The sequence below is a fragment of the Python bivittatus genome, unplaced genomic scaffold, assembly GCF_059951505.1.
Source record: "Python bivittatus isolate LINGU-HERP-01145 unplaced genomic scaffold, Pbiv_v1 ctg000590_np1212, whole genome shotgun sequence".
In the NCBI taxonomy this organism is placed as follows: Eukaryota; Metazoa; Chordata; class Lepidosauria; order Squamata; family Pythonidae; genus Python; species Python bivittatus.
Window position 1 is genome coordinate 1,265,553 of NW_028277086.1, and position 12,947 is coordinate 1,278,499.

Sequence of the window (12,947 nt, forward strand, 5' to 3'; positions counted from 1 at the left end):
TTGTGATGGATATCTATCTATCTATCTATCTATCTATCTATCTATCTATCTATCTATCTATCTATCTATCTATCTATCTATCTATCACCTATCATCTCATTAAATTTAGAGGCTACTCAACTCCAGGTAACTCTGGGTGGTTTATATTATAGACAATAGAAACAGAAAGAAAAATCATGAAAAACACCCCCTGAATATCTGGAAGAACAAATACAACGCTCCAAAGAAAAACCAACTGGGGCTCAACACCACCCTACCCTCAGGCCTGGGAGCAAAGCCAAGTTTACAACAACCTCCAGAACACCATCAGGGTGGGAGCCACGTGGATCTCTGGAGGCAATGCTATTCCAGAGAGCAGGCGTGGCAACAGAGAAGGTGTGCTTCTCAAGTCCCAGTTGAGGACATTGTTTAATTGCACTCACTCTGCCGGATCTTACTGGGCAGGCAGAAACTACTGGAAATGGATGGTCCCTCAAATAACCAGGCCTGCCATGAAGGACTTTATAGGTAATAACCAGCACATTGCTTCCATCTATGTAGAACATGAGAGAACACCATGCCCACCTAAAGCCAACCACTGACCTCTTACAATTCAATCATTCCCGGCAGGCACTGAGTCCAGCATGCTGTACGATTACTTCTAGGCGCTGCTTCTGTCCATCAGTATTCAGGGGGCCACAGACTTCTTAAGCAGCATAGAACAAAGCAGAATGCTTGTTCCCTGTAATTTAGAATTACACTTTCTTGATGCAGCCTAAAATTGCACTTGCCTTGTTTACACTTCATAGCGCTACCTCTAATTCAATTTGTAATCAGAACTGTTATAAAACCTGTTGTCAATTGTGGGTGATCAGCTTGACCTCTGGGAGCTGCATCCATGCAGCTTCCTTGGCAGTATTACAGAAGAAGTCTCCCAATACTGTCTTCCTTTTTCACTCCTGAATCTGGCCTACAGCCTTTGCACTTCCTGGTGGCCTCCCATCCAAGTACTTACCAAGTCAGTCCCAGCTTAGCTTTTAAAATCAGCCAAGGCCAGCATGTTTCTGCAAGCTTGCCAGGGCAAGGGCTCTAACACACCCTATTAAAGCAATGCTCCCACTTCCTTCTAGAGCACACAAGCCTTTCGCAGAAGCGATTACTTCAGCTGGTTTCTCTCCAACCCCTCCCCTGAGGATTAAGTTTAAAGTCCTCCTGATCAAACTCCCCTGGCTTCGGCCAAACATGTGACCAGTTCTCGTGAAGCGTAATCCATCTCAGGCCAGCAATCTATCATCCAGGTAACCCAGCACATGGTCCAGAAACCACATTTCTTCCACTGGCAGCATTTCTGATGCCACTCATTCACCTAAAGTATTTGTTTTCCTTTTCCAGTCCAATTCCTTGGATGAGAACTCTCCCCTGCATCCCAAGGTCTTCAGCTAGATCTTCAAGGTCCACAGTGATGCAATTGTCACTATTCCATATCATTTATGCCCACATAGGTTATCGGGAAGGAATAACCGTCAGTTAACTTGATAAGGCTTGGAAGGTGCTGTGTCACATCCCTAATCCCTGTTCCTGGCAATCAGCAGGCTTCATCAACCAATGGTTCATGAGTCTTTTCTCTTCCTCATGGTAGTGAGTTACCAGTTACCACTGGTCTTTGGGTTGTTATAGAAGATTGTTGCTTGTCCTCTGCACTTCAGAGAGCAGCCTCCTGTTTTCTGCTGAGTAGGAAGAATGTATTTCTTCTGTTCAAAGTTGTAAGGATGTAGAATATCTCCTGCATCCGCTGCTTCCGGTTGTCACTCTCATCCACACAGCTTGCTTTATTTGATTCTCTTCCTTATGGACAATAGCTTTCTGTTGCAGTGGTTCATTTGAGTTACTAAATCTCCTTTTTCATGAGCTAAAGTGTGGCCAATTGTTACTTCAATCCTCTTATTTTCTCCAAGTTTGAACTTGCTGTAAATATATGCTAGATTATTTCCAATACCACAAGCATTACAGAAGACACTATTTTTACTTCTGTTTCTTCAGTCTCCACCAGTAAATGGCTTTTATTTCTTCTAGTTCCCCTCTGAAAGACCATTTCTGCAGCCCTCCAGGCCAAGAACAAGGCCTATGCAGACTGACAGAACGATCCACCATCTGTCTCAAAAAAAAAGAGACAAGTTTAAACACCTGCAGTCCAAAGTACAGGCAGAACTGCGAGAAATGCAGGACGAGTGGTGGCAGAGAAAGGCTGAGCAGGTGGAATGCTATGCAGACATGCATGTCACCAGAGGGATCTTCAGTGCCATAAAGTCAGTTTATGGTCCTTCTAAATCAAGATGCTCCCCCCTGCTGTCATCTGAAGGTCAAGCCTGATCAAAGACCAGGAAGGCCTGAAAAACTGCTGGGCTGAACACTTTTCCAACCTACTCGAGAGGCCATCCACAATGGATCCTGATGGCTTAGAGCAGATTCCTCAGCTGCCAGTCTTGGATGCCCTCGACCTGCCTCCCTCTACGGATGAGCTCAAGAAAGCAATCTCGCAGATGAACTCAAATAAAGCAATAGGGCAGGATGGCATTCCTGCTGAGATCTACAAAGCGCTAGACCCAAATGCCTAACAGATGTTCCAAGGCATCTTGGAAGGTCCACAGAGGAGATGCCTGACAACTTCCACGATGCCCTCATCATGGCTCTCTACAACAATAAGGGAAGCAAATCAGACTGCAGAAACTACAGGGGTATCTCACTGCTGTCCACTGTGGGCGAGATCTTTGCCCGCATTCTCCTGAACAGACTTGTCACTGTCTCGGAAAGGAAACTCCCAGGGGTGCAGCATGGCTTTTGGCCAGAACGGAGTACGGCAGACATGATATTTGGCGTGAGGCAAGTCCAGGAAAAGTGCATCGAGCAGAACAAGCCTCTTCACTCTGTCTCCATTGACCTGACAAAGGCATTTGACACTGTAAACAGGGAGGCCCTCTGGACCATCCTGAGATGTTATGGATGCCCAAGGAAATTCATGAAGTTGATTTAGCTTCTCCATGATGGAATGACAGGTTCTTCACAATGGTGCTATGTCAGCTGCATTTGCCATTTCCAGTGGAGTGAAGCAAGGTGGTGTGCTAGCCCCAGTCCTGTTCAATCTGTTCTTTGCTTGCATGTTGTCACATGCTATCCAGGGTCTGAAGGAGGGAGCGTTCGTCATGTACCGATCGGACGGCTCTCTCTTTGACCTTTGCCGCTTCAACGCTGGACAAAGGGCCTCCATACAGTCACTTAAGAAACCCTCTTTGCTGACGACTGTGTGTTCCTGGCGCACAAAGACAGTGACCTACAGTTGATCTGAACAAATTCTCAGACGCTGCTATGCTCTTCAACCTGACTAACAGCCTGAACAAGACTGAAGTACTTTACCAGCCCGTGCCAAATACCAAACCTGTGGAACCAAAAATCACTGTTGACGACACCCAGCTGACAGACGTAAACAGCTTCAAATACTTGGGAAGCATCATCTCGAGCGATGGGTCTTTAGGCAAAGAAACTGACTCCAGGATCAGCAAGGCCAGCCAGGCTCTGGGGCGGCTGAGTACTGGAGTGCTCAACCATCACTACATCCATATCCTTTCTCTCCTATATGGATGTGAGTCCTGGACTCTATACCAAAGGCACATCAAACAACTCGAGAAATTTCACGTGTGCACTCTCCAGTCCAACCTTGGCATTCATTGGCAAGACTCCAACCTGGGGGCCTTGGATCACGCGGAGTCCGCCAGCACTGAGTCCCTGATTATCAGAGCCCGGATGCAGCGGGTGGGACACGTCATCAGAATGGATGACCACCGTATGCCTCGCCAGTTGTTCTATAGCGTACTGGAGTCTGGGGAGAGACCTTGAGGTCGACCACGTAAGCGCTACAAAGACACTGTGAAAGAAACCCTACGCCACTGTGCCATCCAGCCAAGGAACTAGAAGCTGCGGCTGCTGACAGAACCCGCTGGCGAGCCCTGTGCTAGGAAGCCTCCCCCGGCTTTGAAGACAGGTGCTGCCAAAAACTGACAGAAAACCATGAGCAGCATCCCAGAATAACACCCACTACAACAAGGGGCTTCCAGTGCCCCCCTTGTGCTAGACTCCGCGCTTCCAGACTGGGACTGCAGAGCCACCTCCGTGTCCACAGATGAACTGCTACAACAGCGCGTCTTCTTCAGACCCAGACCTATATATGCCCTCTGAAAGACTCAGGTTTAATGGTGAAATTGTTAGGATGTATGCAAAAGTGCTTAATGCCATTCAAAGTTATGAAAGCAGTCCCTTTAGTATAATCTAGTAAAATATAAGTCAGGCACAGAGGATATTTTGACATGAAATTTTGTCTGCTGCCCAATGCCAGCTCATTTTTTCTGCAGTTCTGGAAGGTAGATTCAGCTAGTTACTAGACAGCATACTTTTCTGCCTTGCGGCAGGTTAGATCAGGTAGAAGTTTTCCTTTACTATGTAATTGTCCCCAGCCTCAGGATATTTGTAGAAAAATACGTTAGAAATATATTTCTTTCAATTATGTAACACTGGTTTCCAAACAATAGATTATTTACTCTTTAACAAAGCTAATGAGTCCAGATGGATTAGAGATCAAATCTTGGACAAGGCAATTTGCTGCAAAACTGAAAGAACACTGCAGTCCAGAAATTGCCCACAGTGAAGTGTATTTGTAAAAACAGTGAAAGTTTTTCTCTTGGCTATCTTTTCATACACAGGATAATTGGGAAGGAAAACCAGAGGGGGTCCAAAAACAACTCCCAGGTGTTTTTTGCATATGCCTTCGCAGCTCCTGAAAATACCACACTCACTATTTTCAATTATTGTCAATTTTTGATGGATAATAATAAGTTCAATGCATCTATTCACATTTATTTTAAAAAATGAAAAGATCAGACAGAAAATTCTGACCCCAATGGGAGAACCCACCTGGTCCAATGTCCCAATGTCACTGGAAAAAAATTAAAAATTGCAACTCATGGCTGTGAAAAGGCTGTCCATCTCGATTTACATGTGCCTGCCCTAATTTTCTGAGATACATAAAACAAAAGGCTTCTTGTTTGTACTCACAAAGAAATTATTCCCTTGCTTCCTTGGGGAAGTCTCTAAAATATGAGTAAACTGTAATTATGTCTCTGCTCAATCCTCTTTCTGCCAGGCTGTCGGTCATGTTTGTTTTAATCTCCCTCAGAGGACACCAAGGGAGGAGTCCTACAGACAGAAGACGACCAAGACCTCAGGCCGAAGAGGAGGAAGGTGGATGAAGAGCAGTTGCCCACCAGAAGTTCTAGCTCCCAGCTGCAGTCCCTCAGCCACCAGGGAAAAGGCAGCAGGTGAAGTAGGTGTGCTTTGAAGGGGGGTGGGGATTATCCCAGTCAATAAGGGAAGCAACCACGCAACTCAGGAACTGCCTTATTCTTGTCCCCATTTTAGCCAAAGGTTCAGCCAATGGTCAGGCTGTTTTCCTTCAACTATAATGACCACTCTCGTTTGGATAAAAAGCTGCCACCTAAAGCAGCAACTAGGGATGGTAGAAGGCTCCAGCTAGTAGAACCTAACTGTATAAAAGACAGGCACAAGCCTTCCAGGTGAGTTTTCATCAGGACAGAATAATCCATTTTCATTCTGCGTGGACCTTAAGAAGTTTCCATTTTTAATTAATCCCAAAACAGTGCGGTCTGCATGAAATCCCATGGCTGTAAGCACACTTCCTTTGACAAAAATTACAGTAGATATTTGTAAATGCTTGAAGGGCTCAAGGTCTGCCTCATGCTGAAACTGTGGTACACATGAACAGAACAGAACAGAACAAGAGCTACCAGGAGGCTGTATCAGCTGTTTGCTTGCAAGAACATCATGGGAAGGAGGAGACCAACTTGGACTAGAGAAGGAGCAGCTGCAAGAATCTTGTCAGACAGCACCCAGACCTTGTACTGTGCATGACTATTTACTGGAATGTAAACTCCATGAGTGCATTCTCTAGCAAAGTAAGTTCCTCTGAACTTAGCAGACATGCATAGAACTGTGCTCCAAATTGTGCTCTGTTCAACTCAAAGGTTTGCGCATTCTGAAATGGCCCACCTCCAACCACCATCACCTTTCCTGTCACGCATCACAGGCAACCCCTTCCCAAAGAGATGGGATTCAGCGAGCTGCTCGCTCTCGTTTCCAAAGGAAAGAAGTATAACAGAGGCAAGGCACCTACAGAGGGGATGAGAAAATGTGGACTCAAGGATTTCCATCAACCAAAGGGGAAAAGAAAGGCCACTCAGACGGGCCCGAGGAAGCTGCCACACAGGCAGACAGGCAGCTGTCATGTCCCTCTGGAGGTTTAGAAATATGATTCCTCCTTCAAAGGGTTCCATTTGCCTTACCTAGCTGTAATCTTACAAAAAGTATAAAAAAGGCAAAGCCTCCCTCAAGTCAAGCTCACTTTCTAGTGACTTGGGCAGACCCACACAGCTTTCTTGGCAATAATATGGAAGTGGTTTTCTACTGCCTTCTTCTTATTTAACTATTTTTAAATGGACTGATTTGTTGGGGAGGGGTGCCAGTGAGCACACTCTAATGATGTCATACGTGCATCATTGCAGCCCCATCTCAGAATTATCTAGACCAGGGCAACCCACAGCTCACGGGCTAGATGTGGCCTGCCACCTGAAATCATCCAAACTGCGGTCCCCAAACACTATATCTGCCACTCCTTGGGCAACCATTTGGGTGATGGCTTCACCAGCTGCCTCAGGCCGAGCAGAGCAACAAGTCCCTCACCCAGCACTGGTGAGAGCAAGAGCAAGGAGGAAGAAATGGCAGCAGCAACATGGCCTCTGGCCCCTATGCAGAAGAAGGTTGCTGACCCCTGATCTAGACTTTAGAATAACATGGCTCTGCAGGAGACTGAATAGGTTCAAATACTGTCTAACCTTGATTTGGTTTGTCTGGTTTCGGCTCAGCATGTTGTATGAATCTAGATAATGATGGCTTATTCAATAAACTACAGTTAAGCAAACCATGGCTTGACTTAGCATGATACATGAGCCCAGCTGTTCGAGCACAGTTACGTTTTATACAGGCATTTCTATACAGCCAGCAGGGTCCAGTTAAAATCACAAGAAGCTTTCTAGGTTGCAATATTAATAATATTGATTGTTTATTCATTTTTAATTATTTTCCTTTCATATTAGATCATTTAGCCACCTGATAACTCTACACTCAGAAAAGCAAGATATAAACTGAAATTAGAAAAAGGAAGAAAAGCAGAACAGAAATAAAGCAACACTGCCTTTTCTACTTTGCCTGTCAGTATTTAGGGCAGAGCTAGCAAATGGCAGCCCTGGGAATACATCCTGAGTTTAATTTTTTAAAGATTATTTTTATGAAAAATAAATACATAATTGGGAAGCTGGCCTGCTACAAAGCAAAGCACCTTCATCTAGCATCAACTGATAGTTCCAAGAACACCTCTGCTCCCAGGCAGGACCCTTAGGCATTCTCAGAAACTGAAAATGATGGATGGTCCAACCCCTGCTCACTCAACAGGGGGGGGAAACATACCAGCGACAGTAGGAAGCATCCGCTTGGTCTAGAAGGATACGGGGGCACCTTTTGGCGAGGGTGCACATCATGCCCTGATGCACATTCCACATGCATCCCCCAGGCCAAAAGGCTTGCCTATCCCAGGTGCCTTTATCTGACCACGAGAGTGCTTGGTGTACAAATCTGGGGATACCCCTCTGAACAACGTTGCTTCAGCCCCCAAAGATCGGTTTTCCCCACCTACCTTCTGACACATCATTGCGGCCTGCAGCCTCCAAAAGCAGGATGTTTTCAGGAAAGACCACTCGCTTCTCCTTGGCGGCCCTCTTTCTTTTCTTCTCCACTTTAGCCTTCTTACCCTGCACTTCTTTCTCAAACTGCGCCCATTTCTTCAGCTGCTGTGTGCGGCGCTTCTGGGCATGCTTGAGTCGCTCCTGGGTACCCATACGGGCAACTGCAGACATCTCAGCCAGCAGCTCCAGGTGTTCTGCCATATCTGGCCAGCAACAGCTCCTCACCTGCGTTTCACAGTCAAAAGCATTTGGAACTGATGGACTGGAGAGGCTGGGGGAGGGGGTAGTGGCTTAAAAGCCCCCTTGAGCACCACCAGCACCTCTTCAGAGGAGCTTGGCAAGAAGATGGCAACAACCGTTCTGATGAAGGTGCATCTTCACGAATTGAAAAGAAAGCTGGCTTTTAATCACTTGAGACGGCCTCTCCACATCAACTAACAATGAAAGCTGCACCTTTCCGCCCTTCTTCATCCAAGCAGAACCTGTGAACACAGGCACCCACAAAAAGAGGGATTTGTGGACCACCCCTAAAGGATCACTAGGATGCTCAGGAGGTATTTCAGCTGCCTACCTATGGTGGTGGCAGAGGCTCAAGCTGATGTAGGGAGGCCTGCTGCTAGCCCTTTTCCTCCATAGCATAGGGAACTCAGAAGACCCCCAAAAGGCAACTTCCAACTGAGAAAAACGAGGCATAAATCCTTCATTCTTTGGTATCAGCTTTAATCCTCAGCCCAGCAAATTCAGTCTGGGTCTCAGCCTGCTTTAATCAGCCTCCCGATCCGAATGAAGCAGGAGCAGGAGCTGAGTTTCCAGGTGCCCCTGTAAAAGGAAGTTACTACGATTCCGACTGCAATCTCAGTCTCTTTATAACACTCTGCCTGCCGTCTCCTTTGTTTTATAAGCTATGACCTCAGTGCCTGGAGGCCAACATGAGCAGATCTCCTTGACTTGCCATCCCACTCCTAACAGTGTTCAACAGCCCTCCTGCCAGATAAGGAGCCCACAGCAGGATCTGGGAGAACTGCCCACGACTGCATCTTCTTCCGAGCATAGTACAAACCTGACCATACATTTAAGTGTCGACTCCCCAGCAGCCTTGCTTCGTTCCAGACAGTCCTGATCTTGCAGCTGTTTCAGCACAAAGTCCTTGAAGGACTTGTTTCCCCGGGACCTCAGGCTTCTCTGCTCCCGTCCTTCTTATCACCAAGCATGGAGTGGAGCGTTGGCCCCTTCTGCTTCACCTCCAGCGACTTCCAGCAACCTTCCTCAGAGCCATCCAGAAGCCTTTACCAGACTGCTTTCGAGCGCACTGTCTCACTCCAGCTGCTCAGGAGCACAGCAGAACAAACTGGTTGACAGGGCGGGTCACTGGAGTAAGTCGTGCTGGCTCGAGACTCCTCCCTTCACGGTGCTACTTGGGCACCAGGATGAGCTTTCTGCTGGAGAGTCCTGCAGCAGAAAAGGAAGGAAGCCAATCAGCAGCGCTCAGAGACTGCTACGAACCCAGCAAAAAGCCTAAACCCCCTTTTTGCCTGACAAAACACTGGTCTTGCCCTGCCTTAATCCAGGATTAACCTATAGTCAAAGTTTAAGCAAATTACTTGGAGCTCAGGCAACTCAAAGGATTTTTCGCTCTTCTTCTCTCTCCTCGATCCAAAAAAGCCTTCCGCACTCAACAATCTTACAGACTCATCTTTATTCCTCATAATTCACACATACACACAAATAAAATATCAAGAAGCCTGCACAACCATCAGTTGGGCATTATGCAGATAAAGTTACAAAAGGTAGGAGAGGGGGCTATCTTCAGCACCCATCACCTCCAGTTCAGACAGGGACCCCTTCCCTTTATAGCAGCCTTCTCCAACTAGAGGTCCTTCAAATGGGCTACATTTCCCATCATCTCCATCCTTCCTGACTAACCTACCTGGGAGGCACTGACTTGGGAAACACTGCCTTGGAGACAAATAGCATTGGTGTGGACCAAGAGACAGATTAACAGCTTGTGTGGGAAACTGTAAATGACTTAAGTGCCTGAGGGCCCCAGGTATCTACAGCAGATTGGCCTAGAGAAATTGTGGAGAACAAAAAAGAAAAGAAAAGAAAAGAAAAAAAGACTACTGGTCTGGCACTTTGCAATTTGCAACTTGCATAGTGCTTAACTACAAATGCTTCCAAAGTCCAGTCCATTCTTTATGGTAATAACCCTATCTCTGAAATGCTGTGAACGTTGGATCTAGTTCTCTTACAGAACAAGGTGAGTAGAACAAACGAAGCGCTGCAAGACTCAGTCTGCAGCAGCAGTAAGCACTTGAGCAAAGCCATCCCTCTGGAATAGGAATTATTTACGCTAATAGCGATTCTCCCAGCACTTCTAAAGGGCGAAGCATTTTGCAGTTTTTGTTCACTAAATGATCCTCATGAACAAGCAACCACAGCTCTTGGGTCACAAGCCAAAAACTAAGGCTGAATCCAAGTGAATACTTTCTGGGATTTATTTGTTTATTTATTTATCAATCATATTTATATAGCTGCCCATCTTACACAAGGTGACTCTGGGATGGCAATGCTTGCAACCAAGTCACTTCCACTGCCGGTGTACCATCACCAACTTACAACAGCAAAATATACTTTTTAGCCACCTCTCAAGACTGCTAATAAAAAATCTGGAGTTAGGGATGAGCAATGAGATGACCAAGATGTAGGGATGGCAGCATCTAAAAAGTGCTTTAAAAGTGAAATTAAACAATTCACGGATGAAAATCCTTCCGTGGTCTTGATGGATTCACATTACTTCCACTGTCCAAGGGAGAAGTCCACATGCTTCTCAGCACCACTTGATCAGGAATACAAGTGCCATTTTGCTCATGTCCTGTTCGTGGGACATCTGATCAAGTGAAGACTGGAGTGAGGTAGACCTCTATTATGATTTAGCCGCAGGTTCTTAACGTGCGCTGGCTATTACAGAAACAGAACTAGCCGATCAGCCTGAAAGGTTGGGGAAGTGGTTCAACTGTTGCAGGATCTGTTTGATCTAAACCAAAACTCTTCTGGGCCAAATCAGAAGAATGTCAGGACACCTGAACATTCATGCTGGTCAAACTCCCTCAGAATTCAGGTTCCTTCCCTGAACTTTCCTCCAGAACTAAAGTGACTCCTCCAAAAAGGACGCTTTTAATCCAAAGCATCTCTTGGATCCCAGGCTGCTGTACATTCTTGCATACTGATTTACTGCCAGCAGCACGCTTCTGACCCGAAATGCATACACCAGCAAGACTCTTAGAAACTTGAGGCTATCTTCACCATGGATACCTAGAGAAACGGCTTTAAAAACTGGGGAAAATACAGCCCTAGCACAAAATAATTTCACCCCCACTAAAGAGGTTTGGAAGGTAAATTGCTTGCCTTCATATTGCATGTTCTGAAAAGAGGACTTTGCAACAACCACAAGTTCTGCTAAAGCATTTCGGAGTTGAATGTTGACCTCAATTACAGAGTACAGACTTATTAGGAAAAAGAATGCAGACATGGGTAGGCCCAACTTTATGAATGTTTCTAAAGCACTGGATATTATTGAAAAAACCCTTGGATGGGGTTTTCCTGTTAAAGATGGCCTACATACATTTTAAATAAATATAGATAACTAAATATTGCTTTCAGTTACCAAAACTGGAGATATACCCTAATTTTTCACTCCACCCCACCTCTTGGAAGAGGGAGGAATGCAACACACTACTCCTAGCCAACATAAATCTACACACCTACGACCTCACCAAATAATCATTTACATCTGGCCAAACTCACTTTGGGGGAAATGGCTCAGGAGGAGATAGAAGATCCAATTTGTTTCTACATTAACAACAACTAGCTGATGATTATCATACTGATCCCACACTAAACAGCTTTTATAATGGAGATGACTTAGTCCAACCACAATAGAACTACGATTCCTTACAGCCAAAACAGCTTACAGCTTAGCCGGCAATTAAAAAAAAAAAAAAGCTATAACAATGAAACCTGATCAACCCTAACCACTGAGCAATCCCAGCATTCCTCCAATTAAAAAAATATTATTTTACTTGGTTGCTAGATAATCAGCTTACTTGAAAACATTTGGGAAAGTTCATGATAAAATCTTCCACATGGGAAAAGAGGGAAAGGCAACACAGGATTTCTAGTCACATAAGGAAGAAGAGAGGGGTGAGATCAGCACCCTGCATAGCTCCTTGGGCTTTTCGTGACTAATAAAAACAAATAAATAATTTTTAGCTGCAAGTAAAAGACATTCACCCAATCTATGCAGGTTACAAAACTGAGTTTTGCTGCAAAAGAAAACAACTGACGCTGGTGGATAATTTCCTTAAACACAACACACACAACAATGAGTATGAGCAATACCAACTACCTAAATTAAGGTAAGACAATGGGGCATGTTTCTGACACTATCTTCCCAATATTGAGAGCTCCCAGAAACAATAGGGCAGATATGGTTAAGTTAAATCGAGAGGTCTAATTTCTAATGTTCTACATTCTACATTCAGTCCAGTTTCACATATCACTGCGTTACAACCAAAGTTGCGTTCATTGTATACACAAAGCCATCGGAAGGATGCCCCAGATCACACTCTGCTTCGCTGTCACTGCAGGTGACCCCCAGGATTGCCGGCACTGCAGTCCGGTCTCCCCTCAAAGAAGACGAAACAGCCTGCAAACAAGGAAGCTCTCAAGCAGATTTACTTCTTTAAAAAACAGCACAACACTGAGCCAAATTCGCTGAACTTTATTTGCAATAGGATTTCCCATGGCCAGAGGTCAATCATCCAATTGGTGATGTTCAAATACAACACCTCTGAACCAGTCTTAAGTCTGCACTAGCTTTGCTGTTCCTCTGCGCTTCCAATGGCCCTTGGCTTGGTTCTAAAGCCAACTGATCAATGCACAGGCACCCTTCTGATTACAAAACATGCATCAGCAACATCAGAAAGGCCAGTTTTACCCCTTCTCTCCAGTCCAACCAGTCAGGCAATGGCTTTCTATCCTACAGCATTCCTACTCCACTCCATGCTGGGGCACCCATGCAACCTGCTTGAGGTGAAATATGCACAA

The 12,947-nt window shown here is 45.4% G+C and overlaps 1 protein-coding gene across 3 annotated transcripts in view; it reads right to left on the reverse strand.

Moving 5' to 3' along the window:
- PPP1R16A (protein phosphatase 1 regulatory subunit 16A) overlaps window positions 1-12,947 on the reverse strand; it is a 41,690-nt gene that overhangs the window by 21,953 nt on the left and 6,790 nt on the right. For 2 of the 3 annotated variants that reach the window (XM_088148849.1, XM_088148847.1), the window contains exon 2: window positions 7,793-9,290. In XM_088148849.1, coding sequence (XP_088004975.1) covers window positions 7,793-8,042 — 250 coding nt within the window. In that variant the 5' untranslated portion in view covers window positions 8,043-9,290. The remainder of the gene's footprint in view (window positions 1-7,792; window positions 9,291-12,947) is intronic. The other variant, XM_088148848.1, reaches the window with a different exon arrangement.